At 49.1% G+C, this 21,081-nt stretch overlaps 1 protein-coding gene across 6 annotated transcripts in view; it reads left to right on the top strand.

Moving 5' to 3' along the window:
• The window catches only part of wdfy3 (WD repeat and FYVE domain containing 3), a 31,570-nt gene extending 11,186 nt beyond the window's left edge, over positions 1-20,384 (top strand). For 2 of the 6 annotated variants that reach the window (XM_061279016.1, XM_061279018.1), the window contains 49 exons: positions 458-707; positions 971-1,071; positions 1,296-1,514; positions 2,239-2,420; positions 2,690-2,921; positions 2,999-3,162; positions 3,421-3,532; positions 3,804-3,994; positions 4,297-4,449; positions 5,047-5,120; positions 5,203-5,364; positions 5,555-5,770; positions 6,194-6,411; positions 6,590-6,786; positions 7,256-7,390; positions 7,471-7,650; positions 7,834-8,067; positions 8,249-8,348; positions 8,449-8,609; positions 8,807-9,036; positions 9,461-9,570; positions 9,644-9,826; positions 10,105-10,268; positions 10,347-10,424; positions 10,746-10,976; positions 11,098-11,266; positions 11,449-11,618; positions 11,787-11,935; positions 12,041-12,161; positions 12,244-12,329; positions 12,402-12,482; positions 12,672-12,726; positions 12,808-12,927; positions 13,018-13,135; positions 13,218-13,324; positions 13,396-13,549; positions 13,619-13,710; positions 14,163-14,375; positions 14,666-14,807; positions 14,879-15,033; positions 15,514-15,672; positions 15,735-15,914; positions 16,137-16,319; positions 16,430-16,523; positions 16,612-16,755; positions 16,992-17,231; positions 17,668-17,779; positions 17,942-18,139; positions 18,393-20,384. In XM_061279016.1, the coding sequence (XP_061135000.1) occupies positions 458-707; positions 971-1,071; positions 1,296-1,514; positions 2,239-2,420; positions 2,690-2,921; positions 2,999-3,162; positions 3,421-3,532; positions 3,804-3,994; positions 4,297-4,449; positions 5,047-5,120; positions 5,203-5,364; positions 5,555-5,770; positions 6,194-6,411; positions 6,590-6,786; positions 7,256-7,390; positions 7,471-7,650; positions 7,834-8,067; positions 8,249-8,348; positions 8,449-8,609; positions 8,807-9,036; positions 9,461-9,570; positions 9,644-9,826; positions 10,105-10,268; positions 10,347-10,424; positions 10,746-10,976; positions 11,098-11,266; positions 11,449-11,618; positions 11,787-11,935; positions 12,041-12,161; positions 12,244-12,329; positions 12,402-12,482; positions 12,672-12,726; positions 12,808-12,927; positions 13,018-13,135; positions 13,218-13,324; positions 13,396-13,549; positions 13,619-13,710; positions 14,163-14,375; positions 14,666-14,807; positions 14,879-15,033; positions 15,514-15,672; positions 15,735-15,914; positions 16,137-16,319; positions 16,430-16,523; positions 16,612-16,755; positions 16,992-17,231; positions 17,668-17,779; positions 17,942-18,139; positions 18,393-18,513 (7,640 nt within the window). In that variant the 3' untranslated portion in view covers positions 18,514-20,384. Of the gene's footprint in view, positions 1-457; positions 708-970; positions 1,072-1,295; positions 1,515-2,238; positions 2,421-2,689; positions 2,922-2,998; positions 3,163-3,420; positions 3,533-3,803; positions 3,995-4,296; positions 4,450-5,046; positions 5,121-5,202; positions 5,365-5,554; positions 5,771-6,193; positions 6,412-6,589; positions 6,787-7,255; positions 7,391-7,470; positions 7,651-7,833; positions 8,068-8,248; positions 8,349-8,448; positions 8,610-8,806; positions 9,037-9,460; positions 9,571-9,643; positions 9,827-10,104; positions 10,275-10,346; positions 10,425-10,745; positions 10,977-11,097; positions 11,267-11,448; positions 11,619-11,786; positions 11,936-12,040; positions 12,162-12,243; positions 12,330-12,401; positions 12,483-12,671; positions 12,727-12,807; positions 12,928-13,017; positions 13,136-13,217; positions 13,325-13,395; positions 13,550-13,618; positions 13,711-14,162; positions 14,376-14,665; positions 14,808-14,878; positions 15,034-15,513; positions 15,673-15,734; positions 15,915-16,136; positions 16,320-16,429; positions 16,524-16,611; positions 16,756-16,991; positions 17,232-17,667; positions 17,780-17,941; positions 18,140-18,392 lie in introns of all 6 variants that reach the window. The other 4 variants (XM_061279013.1, XM_061279014.1, XM_061279017.1 and 1 more) reach the window with 3 other exon arrangements.
• The last annotated feature ends 697 nt before the right edge of the window (positions 20,385-21,081 follow it).

The following is a 21,081-nucleotide window of genomic DNA, read 5'->3' as shown; positions in this document are numbered from 1 at the left end:
CACCCCCAACGGCCGATGCTGACTCTAATGGTGGCTGATGGCGGCGGCAGCGCGTCTTCGGGAAAACGCCGATTATGACTTTGCCTCCGCGGATGAAAGATTGAAAGTCGGGCTAATTATCTATCATTAGTGGAGACTTGCAAGCTTTACGCCGCAATCTGGCTTTCGTTCTAAAAAATTAGATTTTTTTACAATATAAATGTTTTTTCCTTTATAGGGATGGAGAAAAATGCTGACTTAAGTCTCCCGAAAATAATTCCTTTATTCTCCTGAAAAATATGATTTGCGTGCTAGATTTTGAAAAAAAATCGAAACTATTATAGATTATACTATTATAGAAAACAGATTATTGAAAACAAATCCTGCCCTGTTCTACTTTTGCTTTTTTTTGTGAAATGACTGCAACGAATCTTACCGTATTCGTTTTGACCCCCCCCCCCCCTCTCTCCTCCCTCAGGCAACATGACGACGTCGATGGAGGGCTTCGGCACCGACGGCGTGTTTGCCACACCAGGCGAGGACGGCGGCCAGCAGGCTGGCCAGTACCGGATCAGCCGGAGCCTGGTGCGCTCGGCCGAGGCCAGTGCCGTGCCGCTCACCCGCGTCAAGTGTTTGGTCTCCATGACAACGCCGCATGACATTCGCTTGCACGGCTGCGCCGACACGCCCGCCTACGTCGAGTTCGACGCCTCGCTCGAGGGATTCGGGTAGGGTGTGCTAAGTTAGCACCGGAAGTTATTGTTACTGTTCGTAGTGGTTGTCCTTTGTATTTTTGTGACTCTGTGGGTGAGATGACAACGCTGGGCCACTTTCTGCACAGCACACACTCACACACCCACCAAGCCCCTTGCCGCTCTCCCACTTGTCAACGTGAAATCTTGATGCTTTCCTCTGCTGTCTTCTTGGCTCACACATGTCCACGCGGATCGAGTCGATGGCTTTAGGTGAATGCGTGTGTGTACCTGCGCAGGTGTTTGTTCCTGCCCAGCCTGGCTCCTCACAACGCGCCGGGCAACAACAGCAACTCGTCAGGCATCGGCGACGGCGACGTCATCAGCGGCTTGGGCACAGGTGACATCATCAACCGCCCCCCCGGATGACCTCTAGCCCCTTTTTGGAATCTAAAACTAAAACAGCCGAAGATGAATGCCATTATCTTTCAGCGTTTCCCATGCCGTTTTAGCATTAAGCTAGCAGACCTGAGGCTCCCCCTGCCACATTTCTGTCACCCACGCGCCAGTCGTCGCGCTGCTCGCGACTGACCGGCTTGTGCTTTTGTGCGCCCTGTCGTCCAGGAGAGCGTTTGTTCCCCCCACCGTCGGGCCTGAGCTACTCCAGCTGGTTCTGCGTGGAGCGCTTCAGCACGCCGCCGCATAGCCACCCGGTGCGCTTGCTGACGGTGGTGCGGCGCGCCACGTCCTCGGAGCAGCACTTTGTGTGCCTGGCCGTGGTGCTGTCGGCCAAAGACCGCTCGCTCACCGTCTCCACCAAGGAGGAGCTGCTGCAGACCTACTGTGAGGCCTTCGCTTGATTTCATCTGATCACATGCGTGTTCATCTCGTTGCCTTTTGCGCCATCGTGTGTCACTGGCACTGGTGCCTAGGGCACCGAGCCACACTTGGGAATATTTGATTGAGTCCCCTTCTGAAAGTTCTGTCGCATGCTCAATAGTCCTAAAAGAGCAATTAAAAACAATCATTGCATATATTAATATATTAACAGTCGCATCCCCCCCCACACCACCAAAATTTACTTTACTGCAGACAAGTGGAATCTTTGAGTGAGGCGATTTCAAACAATAAAATTCAATTCAGGCGAAACATAGAATTGATTTTGTCATTTTTAGTCTTTTAATGGCATTTTTATTTGCATTTTTTTGTATTAAATTAATGTTTGTATTGGCATTAATTAATTTCTAGTTTAGTTAATTTATTAGAAATATTTATTATTAAATTATTAAATAATCTACATTTTTATTTGAAAGTTATCCATGTATTTTTGTATTTTTTTTTATTGATGTAATAACATTTAAAGCAAGATATTTTGGAAGTATTGATTTAATTTAAATTATTGATTTGTGTAACAATTTAAATTCATGTGTTGAATTGGTTTCACGTTTGTTTTATTATGGCACCAGCCGGCACACTGGGTCGAATGTCAAACGTATTCCTGCAAAATGACTTGATAATAATATTAAGTGTGTCCGTGTTGTCCTCTGTTTCTTTCTTGCTTCTCCAGCGGACGAGTCCAGCGAGGAGGCGTCTTTCTACGAGATCCTTCCCTGCTGTGCCCGATTCCGCTGTGGCGAGCTGATTGCCGAGGGCCAGTGGCACCACCTGGTGTTGGTCATGAGCAAGGGCATGCTCAAGAACAGCATGGCCTCGCTCTACCTGGACGGACAGCTCGTCAACACCGTCAAGGTTTGTAGCTGAACACTTTTTGTTCTGCCTCCTGTTCATTTTGGGTGTAGTGCCACTGTTGGTCAGTAGATGGACACACAGTGTTCTGTTTGGCACAGAAGACTAAAAACAGTCTCGAGCTCAGAAATGCTCTTGAATTCTGCTTTTTCCGTCGTAGCTTCATATTAGAATGTACATCTTTGGCCAGGACGTCTATTTCAAGTTGAGGAATAACTCCAGTATGCACACTAATATGCGTGTCTATCGCGATTGCGGCACCTTTACTGCAGCTCCACTACGTGCACAGCGTGCCCGGGGGCTCGGGCTCGACCAACCCCCCAGTGGCCAGCACGGTGTACTGCTACGTGGGTACGCCCCCCGCCCAGCGCCAGCTGTCAAGCCTGGTGTGGCGTCTGGGGCCGTGCCACTTCCTGGAGGAGGCGCTGCCCGCCGCCAGCGTGGCCGCCATCTTCGAGCTGGGCCCGACCAACGTGGGCAGCCTGCAGGCCGTCGACCTGCTCTGTGAGCGCCGTTCCTGCCCGCCTCCTTGGGATTCGCGTAGCGGCTTTTCATAGCCAATCTGCCCCACCCCTGCGCAGGTAAGGAGTCCAAGGCGGAGGTGGCGCCGCCGCCCGCCCCGGTGGCCCTGGTGCCAGAGGAGAAGGTGTCCTTCAGCCTGTTTGCCGTCTCTGTGTCCACGTTGACCGTGGCCAAGATCAGGAAGGTCTACAACAAGCTGGACAGCAAGGCCATCGCCAAACAGGTGACGCGCGGTACTCGCCGACTAAAAGGCGGCCCTGGGAATCTGAGCGGGACTTGGGATTCTCTGCATGACTGACCACATTTCAGAATGGCTTCCTCTTGGTTTATGTAGTCGGACTCAGCCGCAGCTTTTTCTGGACTTTTGTTTGCTTTTTTAACACCGATAACGGTTTTCTTTTGCTTGGTTTCTACTTCCTGTTGGCTTAATTGCCCTTTCACTCTGGATGGAGCAGCTATTTTTTTAATTTTGTTTTTGCAGCTGGCCGTGTCCTCCCACGAAAACGCCACGCCAGTCAAACTGATCCACAACGCGGCCGGCCACCTCAATGGACCCGCCCGCACGATCGGCGCCGCTGTCATCGGCTATTTGGGTAGGTTTATTGAGTTAATATTGCTAATGACGCTAGAAATGCTGATGATGCTAGCGAAGCTTTACAAGATCTGATAAGACAAGCTAACAAAGGTTTGATGCTATTTGGATCCGATTGGATTAGCTTAGGGTTGGACTAGATGGGGTTGGATTGTTTTTTTTCTGCTAATAATGCTAACGAAGCTGACAAAGAAACAAACAAAGCTAATTTTGCTAAACAAGCCAAGATGCGTTTTGTTCCTGACAGAAACTTTGGTGGCCTTTCTTTGCAGGGGTGCGCGCCTTCTCGCCCCAGCCGGTTGCCACCATCCTACAATACGTCGGCGGGGCAGCGGCCATTTTGGGTCTGGTCGCAATGGCGTCGGACGTGGAGGGTCTGTACGCTGCCGTCAAGGCGCTGGTCTGCGTGGTGAAGAGCAACCCGCTGGCCAGCAAGGAGATGGAGCGTATCAAGGGATACCAGGTGGGGCCGTCTCTCGCGACAGTGGACAGCTTTCGGAAAGCACTTTGCTTCTGACTCTTGATGTTCAACGTGGACATGTCACGTCAGTCGCTAAACTCGCAGGGCTGACGTGCAAGCCTCCACTGTTTTGACATCACTTTGGAGTGTGTTGACATTGTAGTGACATTTGTCATGAAAATTCATCGTGAAAAGCCGACCACCGTTGTGACCGCGACAAGAACTTGACTATGACAACTCCAACGAAAACATACACTGGCGACTGATGGTGAGCGGGGCTCTTTTTTTGGGGGGCGCGGTTGCAGCTGCTGGCCATGCTGCTGAAGAAGAAACGCTTGCTGCTCAACAGCCACATCCTGCACCTCACCTTCTCCCTGGTGGGTACGGTGGACAGCGGGCACGAGACCTCCATCATTCCCAACTCCACCGCCTTCCAGGACCTCCTCTGCGATTTTGAGGTCAGCCCCAAAAGGCCGTACAAGTGTTCTGGTCTTGCAAACACATAATAAGAACTGAAGTTCAAGAAACGTAAAAATAAAAAAAAATCCAATCGATTTTTCTATTTATAACCTTTTGAAAAAACCATATATTTTCTAATATATATATATATATATATATATATATATATATATATATATAAACAATTTGAGAAGATGAATTTAAATTTTAAAAATGTAGAAATTATAAAAAATTTATACATTAAAATTTATATTTTTAATCATAAAAAGTAAGCATCTAAAATTGTTGAATTCTTTTTGTTTGTAAATCAAAAAGCGTCAAAAATTCAAATATTGGATATTTTGTGATTAGGTCATTCTCATGTATTCTGATATGTAAATGAATATAAATAAAGTTGACAATGTTTTGAAAACATTTTAATTTAGACGAGATAATAAATACATTTTTAAAAAGGTATTGCTTTTGTGCTTTTATTTATTTTATAAGTAAAAATAAGATTGAGACGTCAAAACCATACATCTTAAAGATAAAAAAAAAAGACCATCCGTAAATGTGAGCAAAAGAAATTTGGAGTAAGTCAATGTATTTGTGTTCAGGTGTGGCTGCACGCCCCTTATGAGCTTCACCTCTCCCTCTTTGAGCATTTCATTGAGCTTCTGACCGAGTCCAGGTGCGTCCCTCTTGCCCCATGACATCTCGTCCGTGTCGTTCCCGTTGGTGATTTGCCTCCCCTGCCCTTCTCTGCCTCGCAGCGAGGCGGCAAAGAACGGCAGGCTGCTACGTGAGTTCCAGCTGGTGCCCAGGCTGCTGCTGACGCTGCGCGACACGTCGCTATCGCAGCCCACCGTGGCCGCTATCAGCAACGTGCTCAGCCTGCTGCTGCAGGGCTTCCCTAACCCCCTTGACCTGCTCAGGTCAGACCCGCTCGTTTGACTCATCACCATTCAGGAAAAAGTTGGTCAGATTGGTGGCATGTAAAAAAAAAAAAAAAAAAAAAAGACCAAAATGATCTGGTTCAAAACTCGCAGTGTACGAATGAAAGCCAAGTTCGACACAGCATACAATTAAATTGAATGTTAACGTAAAATACGTAACCCTTTGCAGGTTCGGTCAGTTCCTGTCGTCCACGCTGCCCACGTTCGCCGTTTGCGAGAAGTTTGTGGTGATGGAGATCAACAACGACGAGAAGACGGACGCGGGCAGCGAGGAGGACTTTGGCGGCCTGCTGTCGCCCAACCTCATCCTGTTGCGCAACAGGCTGCTGGACAACCTGCTGAGGCTGCTCTTCACCACCAAGGACAAGACGGTCGTCAACGCCCAGTAAGATAGCGCTCGTAATTAGCATTGCCAACTCTCGCCCCCCCCCCAAAAAAATAGCTTTCCTGAAGTAGAATCCCACACGACATGAGTCAAGAGATAGAACACAAATCATTTCATTTCAGTCATCAAATCACATCATCGGATTTCATTCACTCCAATTAGGATGCCATTTTTAGTCGCTCCAATGACTCACTGCAGTTGTGTCATCTACTAATTAGAAGTTGAATACAAGGCAAATCATTGCAGTTCCGGTGCGGAGCGATTCGATCCACACCTTACAAAATTGATTCAATTAGGATTCAATATGGTTGGCTTTAGATCTGCTGCCATTCGCCCCACTAGCAAATGTGACTCATTCTAATGACTTCCCAATAGCTAATGTGACTCATTCTAATGAGATCGAGCTGTCGGTCTGGTGTTTAGGGCCTGCGAGGACCTGGTGCGCACTCTCGGCCTGGACTGGCTGCTGATGTTCATGGAGGAGCACCTCCACTCCAGCACGGTGGCGGCGGCCCTGTGGATCCTCACCGTGCTTCTGTCCAACCCGGCCGTCTTGCACCGCTTCAAGGAGGGGGCTTGCGGCGGCGGCTGGCTGGACCACACCGACTCGGTGCTCACCAACAAGATCGGCACCGTGCTGGGTGAGTGCCGGGCCGTAATGTAAAAGAACATGTTGCAGTCCCACAATGACGTTAGTCCGAACGTGCTGATCCTCTCGGTCCCTCTCTTAACAGCATTCGCACCCCGACCCCCCTGACGCTCAGTCATATGCGGACTTGCCACTAGGGGCCAGTAGCTCACCCTCCGTTGCGTTTGCAGGCTTCAACGTGGGCCGCAGCGCCGGCGGGCGCTCCACCGTGCGGGAGATCAACCGCGACGCCTGCCACTTCCCGGGCTTCCCGGTGCTGCAGACGCTGCTGCCCAAGCACACCAACGTGCCCGAGCTCTACTTCCTGCTGATGGCGCTCTTCCTGCAGCAGCCCGTCACCGAGCTGCCGGACAGCCTGCAGGTACATGTCAGTACCGCAAGGCTTTTTTAACCACACGATCATTACGCCGAACGTCCAGAGTTGAACGCAAACTAAGATTTCTCGATATCTGTGGTAGACCCGAGTCAAGTCACTTTTTTGGGTGCGTCTGGCCCCAAGTCAAAGCGAACTTTTTTTTTTTTTGTCCTATAGCCAATTGAGAGTGCAGCCGATTTATCTGGAAAAGTCGTAGCGGTAATTTCAGTATTTGTTTTTGGTTTCTCAGTATTGCAAATGTGATGACATAATTTTTTAAAGAAGATTTCCCATGTGTTTTTTTTTTTTTTTTTATAAACACAACCAATCAAGCACTGCTAATAAGGAAGAGTCCCAAAAAAAATTCAAAGGCACTCAGTTTTCCCACGCTGTTCAGCTTTGGAAGTTCCGCTGCATCCCGTAGAATTTATCTCGTGAAGATTCATTCATGTTGACGATTGCGCAACGCCGTGCACTTCAGTTGGACCTGGACTCCATGTGGACGTTCATCTTTGGGGTGCCGGCGTCCAGCGCCACGGCGGTGGGCTCCATCCACAGTGTATGCACAGAGGCCGCTTTCCTCCTGCTCGCTATGCTGCGCAGCATGCTCAACCTGGTGAGGCTCAAACGCGCCTCAGCGGCCACCGTGATGCGCCCAAAAGCTCGTTGGACGCTCTTGATTTCATTTTCTGGCAGCCGTGGCAGTCGGAGGAGGAGGGCTCGTGGCTGCGAGAGTACCCGGTGACGCTGATGCAGTTCTTCCGCTACCTGTACCACAACGTCCCCGACCTGGCCCCCATGTGGCACGGTCCCGACTTCCTGTGCGCTCTGGCCGCCACAGTCTTCCCCTTCAACATGAGGCCGTACTCTGAGATGGTAACGTTGACTTTGGCCGCTGGAGGGCGACTTTACGGCCACCTGAAAAAGAAAAAAAAAAGATCCGTTGGATTCACATAATTGGGACATGCGCATGATTCAAACATTTATTTATTTTGGGGGAAATTCACCACATTGGAAATCCGCTAGCTGGTAATGAAGACGTCCGCCGGCGCGTTGCAGGTGAGCGACCTGGACGACGAGGCGGGCTCACCCATCGAGGAGCTGAAGGCGTTCGGCTCGGACTCGGGCATGAACCGCAGCCAGTCCGAGTACTGCAACGTGGGCTCCAAGACCTCGCTCACCAACCACCCGGCCAAGAAGTATGTCTTGGACTTTATGAGGGCGCTCATCATGGACAACATGTGTATCACGCCCGCCGCCAAGCAGACGCCCGTCATCGACCTGCTGCTAGAGGTGGGTGGGACGCAGCTGACTCTTTTTACCCGTCCCCAAAGTCCCATGTGGACACATTTGACCTTCTTCCACATTTCTTGACCTTTGCATTTGGAACACCTTCACAAGCGTCAGACCTTCGACCCTTCCTCAACGCATTTCACACTCACTTGGCTTCCCCTTATTATTTTGTGAACCAAAGGCATCCCCGGAGCGTTCCACCAGAACTCAGCAGAAGGAGTTCCAGTCCAACATCCTGGACGGCGTGATGGAGCACCTTCTGGCTGCTGACGTTCTGCTGGGTGAGCTGCAAAGACATAAGCGTTCCTGCCCGCTGAACCCGACTTGCGGCTGGGCCCCAGGGCATCTACCTTTCTCTGGCCCAATTGTGACCTTTCGCAGGCGAGGATTCGTCCCTGCCGCTTAGCGGCGGCGGCAGCTACCAGATCCTGGTGTACAACGTCTTCTACTTCTGCCAGCGCGTGGTGGACAAGCTGTGGCAGGGCATGTTCAACAAGGACTCCAAGTTGGTGGTGGACTTCATCGTGCAGCTCATCGGACAGGTGACCTATTAAACGGCACTTGACACGTATGCAGTGCTGAGCTGAGAAAAAAAAAAGTTCTGCTTTCTTTTTTTTTTTTAACAAAGACAACACAAAATGCACAAAAGCCAATTATATTACAAGCAAAACTATATTTGGTCGATCATGTAAAAGTTGTATTTTGGCTCAAATTCCATTTTTTTGCCCCATCCCTTCAGTCCAAGAGGCGGTCTCAGGGTCTCTCCCTGGACGTGCTGTACCACTGCCTAAACCGCACGGTGCTCTACCAGCTGTGCCGTCCGCACAAGACTGTGGCGCAGCAGGTGGCGCTGTTGGACGCGCTACGAGTTCTCACCGTTAATCGCAACCTGGTGCTGGGCCCCGGCAACCACGACCAGGACTTTGTGGCCTGCCTGTCGCACTGCTTCATCTGCTTGCACGCCGGCAGGTAAGGCTGATGTGGGAAGGACGTGGCAGATTGTACGCTGTGGGATGCAGTCTTTGGATTTGGAGTTCCGCCCTAGCGACAAATGACCTGCTGGCTGTGACAATGAATTGTGAGTGGCAACAAGCCACCTGCTGAGGGTGACTGACAATTTTTTGTTGGTCTCTGCGTCACAGATCATGGCACGTGACCAACTGCCGTGCAACAGCTGATTTAGCGCGTATGACTCATAGATGCAAAGTATGTTTTGGTCTTTTGGGCCTGACGAATTCTGCCGAGCAACGGGTTGACCTGTAGGCATGACTGCCACATTTGAATTATGACTAGCAAGAAGCTAGCTAATGTGCATGACTAGTAAATCACAATATGTTATTTGACATTGGGCTATGTACGTAACTAATTGTGTGTGTGTGTGCGCATCGTGCAGCAGCGTGGAGGGCTTTGGCCTGGAGGCGGAAGCCCGTATGACCACGTGGCACGTTATGATTTCGCCAGAAAACGAGAGCGACGCAACACACAACCACGACGTCAGCGAAGGTACGTCTCCGGACTTTGGAACGCGCGCTCGGCCTCGCACGGGGATCTGACGGGGATGATCGGGCATGTGCAGGGCGCCAGCTTTTGTTGAAGGCGGTGAACCGCGTGTGGACGGAGCTGATGCACAGCAAGCGTCAGATGCTCGAGGACATCTTCAAGGTGTCCCTGCCCTGCAACGACCGCGGCCACGTTGACATCGTCACGGCCCGACCCGCCCTGGAGGAGCCCGCGCTCAAGAGCTGGCAAAACCACCTGGGTGAGGAACGACTTCTCGTTCGGGAAGATCTGGCTTGTCACTCGTCTTTTCCTTTCGTGAATTGCTTGTCAAGTGTCCAGTAGCGCACCACCCAATTTAGAAAAGGAAAGAAAAAGGGGGGAAATGTCAAATTAGTTGAACGATGTGTTCAGTGTCATATCTGAAAGGCTGCCACTTCAAAGTCGTAATGAATTAAAAAAACAATGTAAATGTGGTGGGCCTTCACTGCCAGCCCTTCTTCACAAGTCATGACGTGTGCCTGCTGTGCTTAATTTCAGTCCACGAGAAGAAGTGCATCAGCCGCGGTGAGGCGGCGGCACCGGCGGTGGCGACCCAGTCCAAACTGTCACGGGTCAGCAGCGGTTTCGGCCTGTCCAAGCTGACGGGCGTGCGCCGCCACAAGAAGGAGAACAGCCTGAGCAAGAGCAGCCTCTCAGCACAGGCCAGCGCAAGTCCAAATCCGAATCCACGCGCCAGAGTCTGAAATGTCGCTCAATGTTGTTTTGTTTTGACGCCACAGGAAGCTTTCCAGTGGATGTTCACGCACATCGCCGTGGTGAGAGACCTGGTGGCCATGCAGTACAAAGAACACCAAGAGGTAGTACCTTCTCCTGCTTCAGCAAACTTCATTAACGTGCACAGTAAATCACCAAATTCGTTAAAATAGGTCACATACTGCGAGGCGGAATTCCTCGACCGCCAACTTTTCCCGCCCAACGACAAATAGAAAATAAACACAAGGCAGACACCACTCGGTCACTTGTTGCGAGGCAGAATTTGTCCAGCGCTCCGAAACAAAGATGAATGAATTAGTCTACGTTTTTTCCAAGAAAAAAAAAAAGCATGTTGCTAGGCAGAATATGTGGTCCGCTAACGTGCTGTTTGTGTTTGCGTTGTTTGCCACCTTGTCGTCTCCCAGCGGCAGCAGAACGCGCTTAAGTACGTGACGGAGGAGTGGGCGTCCATCGAGTACGAGCTTCTCCGCGAGCGAGGGCTGTGGGGGCCACCCATCGGCTCCCACCTGGACAAGTTCGTGTTGGAGATGACGGAGGGCCCGTGCCGCATGCGCAAAAAGATGGTGCGCAACGACATGTTCTACATCCACTACCCTTACATCCCTGACACGGAAAACACCACCAATTCGGCACAGGTGCGCCTTTCCTTTCTCGCTGGCCAGGTAACTTGTCGCTAGGCAGACTTGGTCAAGCATCACCATTTGAGTGCACGAAATTGATCTTGTGGCTCGGAAACCATGACTTTTTCCCCAACAGAAACCGGTGCGCTACCGTCGTGCCATCAGCGCAGACAGCAAAGAGTACTACATGCGCCTTCTGTCGGGCAACCCCGGGATGTACCAACACTCGGTGGAGCACAGCAGCGAGGGCGAGACCACGCAGCACGAACCCGAACACGGCGAGGACACCATCGCAAGGGTCAAAGGTCAGGCGAAGGATCAATCGCAGTTTTCTTCTCGGAAGTATTTTCCCATCCAAAATATGACTTTCTTTACTCCCCTAATCGACTATTTCCCCTTGAAAGAATGACTATTTGTCGCCTGCTTTGTTGCGAGATGATCTCATTGTGCGTTTCGTCGTTTCATTCAACGGCTTTCATTTCCTCAGGTCTGGTGAAAGCGCCGCTGAAGCGCTCTCGGTCAACGGCGGACGGCGGCGACGAGGATGCTCAGGATCAGATCCAGGATCAGCTGATAGAGTCCGGGGGACCCGAGGAGGAGCAGCAGCAGCGTACTGACAACACCGCTCTGCTGCGACTGCTGGAGGAGGGGGAGAAGGTCGGCATGACGACGACAACAAAAGACATTGTGGACATTATGTAAAAAATGACCATATTCTCGTCATATTTGACATTTTTCTCGAAAAGACCTACCCCTTAAAAAATGCATATTTATGCAGTCTGCCTTTTTGGAGGGGGGAAAAAAATTAATGTTTTTTGTTTTCAGATCCAGCACATGTACCGCTGCGCCCGCGTTCAGGGTCTGGACACCAGCGAGGGTTTGCTGCTCTTTGGAAAAGAGCACTTCTACGTCATTGATGGCTACACCATGACCGTGTCCAGAGAGATCAGAGACATTGACACGCTGCCGCCCAAGTACTTCTGCAATTTCCCACTCGCTTTTCCATTCGTCTTTCCCAAATGACGGAAGCCTCGCCACCAGCACAAAAGTTCTAAAGACGTCCTGTTGTTGTGTGGTAGCTTGCACGAGGCCATCATCCCCAGAGGTGCACGGCAGGGTCAAAGTCAGCTGAAGCGGACGTGCAGCATCTTCGCCTACGAGGACATCAAGGAGGTGCACAAGCGACGTTACCTGCTGCAGGTAGGGCTGCTTCTTTAGCTTTACAGGGGGCGCGCCATCTCTTGTCGAGGTCTTGAAGTGTTGTTTTGGTGTTGCGTGGCAGCCGATGGCAGTGGAAGTGTTCTCCGCCGATGGGAGGAACTACCTACTGGCTTTCCAGAAAGGGGTGCGGAACAAAGTCTATCAAAGGTACGAACTAAACGCACCCCTTCAACCGTACCACCACCACTGTCTTAATGATACAACCCATTCTTTCTGTAGGTTCTTGGCAGTGGTACCGTCGCTGGCTGACAGCTCCGAGTCGGTATCGGGACAAAGACCAAACACAAGCGTAGAACAAGGGTGCGTTTTATTTCCATGTACGGGATGAAAGGGCAGAAATTGGAGAGAGTAGGTTTGAAAGGAATGCAGTTTACAGCAAGTTCCACTGGAGCTAAAGGCTGGCTAAAATCATTGCGGTGGCTAATCATGAATGGTAGCTAATGCTAGTAAGAGGCTGACTGTTGAGTTTGTTCGTCATGTTGCCTTCAGGTCTGGTCTCCTCAGCACTTTGGTGGGTGAGAAGTCTGTGACTCAGCGTTGGGAGGTAAGAAGCGGCCTTCTCATGTCTCAAGTTGGACCCCCATCCTTGGTGCTGTCCTCGACTGACTCGCGTATTTCTTCCCAGCGAGGGGAGATCAGTAACTTTCAATACCTGATGCACCTCAACACTCTGGCGGGACGCTCCTACAACGACCTGATGCAATACCCCGTCTTCCCCTGGATCCTGGCCGACTTTGACTCCGAGGTGAGTTGCGCAAAGGGGCAGGCCCCTTGGCTGCCACATCCTCAAAGCCTGTTGTGTTGATTCCACCTTTGTGTTTATTTTGTGGCCAAGGAGTTGGATCTGAACAACCCCAAGACCTTCCGCAATCTCGCCAAGCCCATGGGGGCGCAGACGGACGACAGATTGACGCAGTACAAGAAGCGATACAAAGACTGGGAGGACCCCAATGGTAACCAGCGCCCGTTTCACCGAGCGATGACTGGATCAATTCAGAGTGAAGAATTGATAAGTACAATGGTTTGACCACGCAGGCGAAACACCCGCCTACCACTACGGTACACACTACTCGTCTGCCATGATCGTGGCCTCCTACCTGGTGCGCATGGAGCCTTTCACGCAGATTTTCCTTAGACTTCAGGTGAGGGAATTCTTCAATGAATTAACCCTACGCTATCAGTGCTTAGCTAACGTAAAGGTCCCCTCCCCCAGGGTGGCCATTTTGACCTGGCCGACCGGATGTTCCACAGCGTGCGCGAGGCCTGGCTGTCGGCCGCCAAGCACAACATGGCCGACGTTAAGGAGCTCATCCCTGAGTTTTTTTACCTGCCAGAGTTCCTGCTCAACTCCAACAACTTTGATCTGGGTCAATAGCCACAAACACAGCACCAAGCAACATCGCTAATGCTAACGGCTATCTCTTTGAATCGAACAGGTGCCAAGCAGAACGGCACCAAGCTGGGCGACGTCATCCTGCCTCCCTGGGCCAAGGGCGACCCCCGGGAGTTCATTCGGGTTCACAGAGAGGTACGCCGTTAGCGATCACTACACTTTTTAACCTATGCACATTGGGAGTGACGACCGAAAAAGATGCGTTGTGCTGTCTTGCCTGAAAGTCTGCGCTTCCTCTCCCTCGCGCACCCTCAGAGAAACGGTGCAGTAGAACTTTGAAGGTTGCGCACCCTCTTTCAATCTCCCACAAAGGGATGGCGCACCACCGCTCCACATTTTGTGGAACTGCGCTGTCCATCGACTTCTTGAGTGTGCGCACCCCCTCTTCCCAGTACACGAGTGTGTTATACCGAATCTTTTGCACACCCTCTTGAGTTCATTCGGGTAACTGTGTCCCACCACCAGAATATTGTTGTTCAGTCTCACTCAATGTTCAGTTTCGTGTGCCCCCCGAGATGGCAGTGGCACACACCCACTGTTTGCGTTTCATCTGTGATCACACGTTCTTTCTTGCGTCTTTATCCCAGGCGCTGGAGTGCGAGTTTGTGTCAGCGCACCTCCACGAGTGGATCGACCTGATCTTCGGCTACAAGCAGCAAGGTCCTCCTGCCGTGGAGGCCGTCAACGTTTTCCACCATCTCTTCTACGAGGGCCAGGTGGACATTTATAACATCAACGACCCTCTCAAAGAGACCGCCACCATCGGATTCATCAACAACTTTGGGCAGATCCCCAAGCAGGTGCTAATGCTAACACTACAGTTTCTGACACTGTCACTAATACCATCACTACATTACTGCTAATACTAATATCTAAAAAGTGTGGCTGTAGCTAATGTAGCTTATGCTAATATCTGTTGACACGAACCCAGCAAAATGTCATTGCAAATAATGCTACAATATAAAAATGCTATTTTAGCAAATAATATTCCATGTACTGTGACTAATGCTAATGTTCTAAAACTGCCGCTGCGGCTAATTGTCACAAACGTGTGCGTGTGCGTGCGTGTGTACACGCGTGCCTGCTACAGCTGTTTAAGAAGCCCCACCCGCCTAAACGGGTGCGCAGCAAAGCTAACGGCGACCCCGCCAATGTTCCTCCGAGCTCCACCGGGGAGAAGATCTTCTTTTACCACCTGGACAACCTCAGACCCTCACTGGCCCCCGTCAAAGGTACTCAACACAGACTCAACGCATACAATCTAATAACACAAATAGTGAAAATGTTATTGTTTTTGTTCCAGAGCTGAAGGAGCCTGTTGGTCAGATAGTTTGCACCGACAAAGGCATCCTCGCCGTGGAGCAGAACAAAGTGCTGACTCCGCCGACGTGGAACAAGACTTTTGCGTGGGGCTACGCCGACCTCAGCTGCCGCCTGGCCAACTACGAGTCAGATAAGGTCAATGGCGCTCCCTCAAAGGACCAGATTTAAGGGGGCTGGCGTCGGCTTAAATGTCCCAGCTGAGGCTCCTCTCGAGCAGGCAACTACAGAATACGAGCAGTTCTTTTCTGCGGCCCTCCACCTGTATCAGTCTGGAGGGAAAAAAGAAACGTAAATAAAGGCAAAGCAAGTTTGTCGATATGTGCCCTGGATTAGCTGGCAACCAGTTCAGGGTGTTCCCCGCCTAGTGCACAGAGACTGCTGGGATAGGCTCCGGCACGCCCCACCGTGAAAATGAACGGATGGATGCAAATGTATGTGGATTATCTTTCTGGAGAAAAAATGAAAGGGAGCAAGATGATAATCCACACCTTGCAGGAGCCTAGCTCAGCTGAGTGTCCCAGCTGAGACACCTCTTGCGTGGGCAAGAGTCTGAGCCTGGGCACTTATAGTTGAAACTATTTTGAACATTTACATGTGTATGTTTTTTTTTTTTAGGCTTTAGTGGTGTATGAGTGTTTGTCCGAGTGGGGTCAGATCTTGTGCGCCATCTGCCCCAACCCCAAGCTGATGATCACGGGCGGCACCAGCACAGCCATCTGCGTTTGGGAGACTGGCACATCCAAAGAGCGAGCCAAGACGCTCACGCTCAAGCAGGTAAAACTTGACATTCTCGTGCTGTGAAGCCACCATATTACCCTCCGCCCCTCCGTTTGCAGGCACTGCTGGGTCACACGGACGCCGTCACGTGTCTGACAGCCTCGTCCGCTTACCACATTGTGGTGAGCGGCTCTCGGGACAGAACCTGCATCGTGTGGGACCTCAACAAGCTTTCCTTTGTCACGCAACTACGAGGACACCGCGCCCCCGTCTCCGCGCTCTGCATCAACGAACTCACGGTACGAAGAAATACAAGTTTGCTGAATTTTGTCAAGGGGCTGAAATCAAACAGCCGCTTTAGTAAAAACGTGTAAATGCTAACATCGCAAAACCGCTACTGTGGCAAATGCTAACATCCCAAAACTCCCACTATAGCGAATGCAGACGGCACGTTCACTGCTCAGATTGTTTGTATCACAGGTTGCTAACTTGCTAACGCTAGCTTGTGTGTGCATGCGCAGGGTGACATTGTGTCATGCGCGGGCACGTACATCCATGTGTGGAGCATCAACGGCAGCCCCATCGCCAGCGCCAACACCTTCACGGGACGCAGCCAGAGCATCACGTGCTGCTGCGTATCAGAGATGAACGAGTGGGACACACACAACGTCATCGTCACAGGACACTCGGACGGCGTGGTCAGGGTAAAAGAAAACCAAAACATAACAAATAAAAAAATACCAGCTAGAACCAAATACCAGTGTGGAATTCCTCTTTCCTTACTGATCATACTAAACTTGAATGCTCGTCGTAGTTCTGGAGGATGGAGTTCCTCCAGGTCCCAGAGACCCCCGCCCCCATACCCGTCGAGCCCGATGTTACCGACTGCTGCGGGGACGACAAACTCGGTCAGTCAAATACAAAAAAAAAAAAAATCCAAACCCCGTGTTTAAATTGTCAGGGAGTGTCACGCATTTTTTTCCTACGGTCCTCCAGAAGGCGGCGACGAGGACAGCAGCGACTCAGACGGAGAAGAGGCAAGAGGAGCAGGAAGTGGTCTCAGTCAGGAAAACAAAGCAGCATGCAACCCGTCTAGTCAGCCGGGAAGCCAACCGGGCAGCACCGTACACAGACCCAGAGGTAACAGCCTGCAAAAGCTCATCAAAACTAATATTCATTTTCAAACTGAGTTTATTGTTGATATTATTTCCCAAAACAATGTTTTTCTTGACGCTTAATGCCGCCATGTCCCCAGCATTCAAAATGAGCCCAAACGAAATCCACGTTGTAGCGGTCTTTCCAAAACAAAAATCCAAATAACATTCACTATAGTTTAGGAATCCCTAATAATAAAGCATGAACTTTTTTTTCTGCAGGGCCATCCGCCAGAGGCGGCGCGGCATGGTCGATGGACAGCGGCTCGGACGACTCTCGCCGTTGGTCTGACAGCTTGAGCATCGATGAAAAGGACGGCTTTGTGTTTGTCAACTACTCGGAGGGCCAACACAAGGGCGCGCATCCTCACCATGTGCACCCCCATGGTCTCAACAGTGCCAACACTCAGCCGGCGCACCCGCCTTCCGCCGAGGCGCGCGCCTTCAACCAGCTCAGAGCAGGTCGGTATCGTTATCGACTCCTCGACTGCGCGACACTAAATAAATCGCTAACACGAATTACCAGGCCCCTTTTCCCATCCGAACCCCGACCCACAAAGAACGGCGGCGTAGTTTATCGTCCTAGCATTGCACTACCCGATGTCCGAAAGCTTTTATGTTACTATGTAGATTTAGACTCCTAGAAAAACGTTTCCCAAACGTTTGTTGATGCAGCCACCTAGCATTGCCTGCTAACCGAATGCTTGAATCATTTTTGCACTCTTCAAAGATTAAAATTCTAAATGTTAACTTTTTATTTTGAATCAACGCATCCTCTTCAGTCACAGTTGATGCACTGCCTAAATCGATACGCAAATGGCAAAAAAGTCAAACCAGTAGTGTGGGGGGGGGGGGCGACGCGCCCGCTAACCGCTAGCTTGCTACCATGTGTCAACAGGCTACAGGTGGGAGCGACAGCTGGTCTTCCGCAGCAAACTCACCATGCACACGGCGTTCGACCGCAAGGACAACGCGCACCCCGCCGAGATCAGCGCGCTCGCCATATCCAAGTGAGACGCCGTTTTGTCATGCCGCTCCGCCGAGCCCGTTATCGCATAGTCTCGATATCAGCTTAAGGTTCAGGAGCTCGTGTTGTTTTCAGTGCCGTCACGTGCGCGGATTGGAATGGAATAAATGTTGAAATGAGATCACCTTCTTTGCTCACCTGCCAGGGACCACAGTAAGATCCTGGTGGGCGACGGGCGCGGTCGGGTCTTCAGCTGGTCAGTGAGCGACCAGCCGGGGCGCTCAGCCGCCGACCACTGGGTGAAGGACGAGGTGGTGGACAGCTGCTCGGGGTGCGCCGTGCGATTCTCCCTCACCGAGAGGCGTCACCACTGCCGCAATTGCGGACAGCTCTTTTGTCAAAAGTAAGTTCAACATGAGACTGGGAGGGTGCAAAATCATCCAAATTCACCCAAATGATAGATTCTTTTTTTTTTTTTTTCTCATGACTCGCCATATCTCTTCTCCCTCACACAAACACACACACCCTCGATTTTGTTGTTGTTGTTCCTTTTTTTATTCCAGAACGTTGCGCACCCTCGTCAAAGCCTCAAAGGTGATTTTCTAAAACATTCGAGAGCGGCCAAACCGAGGCAAGCCTTTGTGTGTGTGTTGCAGGTGCAGCCGCTTCCAGTCGGAGATCAAGCGGCTGAAGATCTCGTCGCCGGTGCGCGTGTGCCATAATTGCTACTGCAACCTGCAGCACGAGCGCGCCGCCAACGACGAGCACAAGAACTGAGCGCGCCCCCGCCATCTTTGTCGTCGTCATACTTAAGGTGTTAATAGTGTACATATACATGTAATCGCGGCCTTTTGAACGACCGCAACAAATGTAAGATAGCGGCTAGCAGGTGGACGTCAAAGAAATGTGAATGTCACTCATGAAGAATAGTGTCACTCGTTCTGCAAAATTTGGCCACTTTTTTTTTGCTGCTGCTTTCTGAAGAGACTGGATGAACATGTTGGAATATCACATCTTATATCTTGAAATAACTTTCATATGAATAATGTCTGGTCAATCTTGAGTTGGTGTACAGGATTTTCTACCAAAAGGGATTTACTTCTCTGTGTGTATGTTGTTGTTTTTAATAGAAAGATATCATTTGTTGCCCGCACCCGCAAGCGTGATCATCATGTCATGACGTATTATGGCAAAAACAAACATGGTCCAGATGCTGCTTTGGTTGCAAACAGCAGGAATGTAAACAACATTTAAACACATCGTTAATTGGGTGTTTGTTTTTTTCCCCCATGTTTTGAACCTGGTTCCAACTGCGAGTGGCAATAACAATACATCAGAAATGTACATGGAAAAAAAAGCTTGAAATTAGTGAAAAGTAAAATACAATTTTGGAGGATTTTTTTTAAAAAAAATTTAAAACAAGATTTTGACTCTGGCAAAAGAAACCCGGATTGTACTTTTTTGTATAATGTGCTAAAAAAGAATTTTTTAAAATATAAATTCCTCTCAGACAGTTACCATTTTGTGACTTTAATCTCATTATAACCATTTTCCTCCTAAAAAAAAATCCTTAATTCAATCAGAATATTTTGCCTTTTTTTGTTTATGTAACTTTAGAGTGTTGTCTAAAAACAGTGGAGTCTTCGTATTCCAAATTATTTCTTGAAAAAGAGAAAGACTATTTGTGTACTTCTGTTGTCATTTTGTTGCAATGTTAACTTGTTTACTCAAAATTGCAACATATTTCCTAATAAGAAAATCCGACTTTTTTCTTTATTTCCCCATCAAATATATATATTTTTCATTTCTGACGTTCATTTCCCTCCCCGCACCTTTGGAAACCTGACCACTAGAGGTCGCCAAATCCCAGCGCAAGCTTGAGCCTCTTTAAATCTTATTTTTTTTCTTTTTTAAACCGATTCCTTTGCTTTTCATTGGCGGCCACGAAAAGACGAAATGGTTGTAGCCAGGTTCACTAACACTCATGGTAGTGGCGACCATTGTTGATCAAGTCATAGCGTTGGGTGTCCTTGTCAATCCGCAATGTGCAAAAGAGGAATGTGGGGAGCTGGACTTTTTAGGTTTTATATTGTTTGCGCGGTCCCGAAAGACATTTCACGTGTACAAAGTATTTATGCACAACAGCTGCTTTTACATGTTTTTTTTTTTTTACACATACATATATATATATATATACACACAAAAAAGAAGATTGTTGCATGAGCAAAGCGGATTGACTTGATATGTCAATACCACAAGACTTGTCGTCAGTACCACAACAAGTCTTTTTGTGTGTGTGTGTGTGTGTGTGTCGCGTTTTGCAAGGAAAAGACACTTTCATGGGCTGGGCCCGACACGTGACACTCACAAGTACACGACCGCTCGTCCGCTTGGGGGAAAAAAAAACGTCGCTTGTGGTGGGGTCTGCCATATGAACACTGCTGTGCAATCTGTGCTACATGAATGTTTCTGTTTCTTCTTGCTTCTGCTTCTTCTTGTGTGTTTGTTAACACCACAAACGTGTAAAAACGAGAAAAGAACAAATAATTACACTCCTGTCATCGTCATGGAAACAAGATGTTACAATAATGCAATAGAGCTGATACTTATTCTTTAGCCTTTCAATAAATAATTGGTGTTTACCACTACTTGCCTCGCTCATTTACATTATCCAAGCCAAAGTGAGTTTAAAAAAAGTTTTTAACCACCCTTTAAATTTCTTTTTTGAAGAAACAAAGTAACATTTTGATCCAGCCATATTTAAAAATATATATATTTTCCAAAAAGTCTGATTTTCAGGTCACACTTATTTTCAAATGGAGAAACGTTTCAAGGAAAACTTATTTTTTTAGGAAAAAAAAGAATTGTCCTAAGGTCTGTTTCGTGTTGAGCGCAATGTCCGTTGTTGAGCCAGAAAAAAAAACAAAGATGTGGAATATGGAGTTGGTTCTTTATTGGCAAGATGGGACAATGTCACCTGACCATTTGGTATCTGTGAGTGAGGGGGCGTCACCCCCATTTAAAAAAGAAAGATCTAATTTCTTGGCATTTTTTAGGTCAACATTCTCAAAAAGTCAGATTATTCATTCAATTCCAAAAAATTGTCTACATTGATTTTTGTCATTTTATTAGAGTTCAGCTTTATTTTGCCATTGTCATCAAGTATAAGCAGTATACTTTTCATCAAAAAAATTCAGCAACCAAACCATCACTTTGATGGGGAAAGTCCTATTTTTCAACAAATCAAATGATCTGTAAATCAAATATTTCCGTTCATGAAGGCTTTTGCTTTGGTTGCCTAGTGACGTCAGAAAGCGTTTCGCTCATGCGCACACATCATCTGCA

This window comes from Syngnathus typhle, linkage group LG5, assembly GCF_033458585.1.
Source record: "Syngnathus typhle isolate RoL2023-S1 ecotype Sweden linkage group LG5, RoL_Styp_1.0, whole genome shotgun sequence".
Taxonomy (NCBI): domain Eukaryota; kingdom Metazoa; phylum Chordata; class Actinopteri; order Syngnathiformes; family Syngnathidae; genus Syngnathus; species Syngnathus typhle.
The sequence above is the reverse complement of the archived record's forward strand: the minus strand, read 5'-3'. Positions and strand labels throughout refer to the sequence as shown.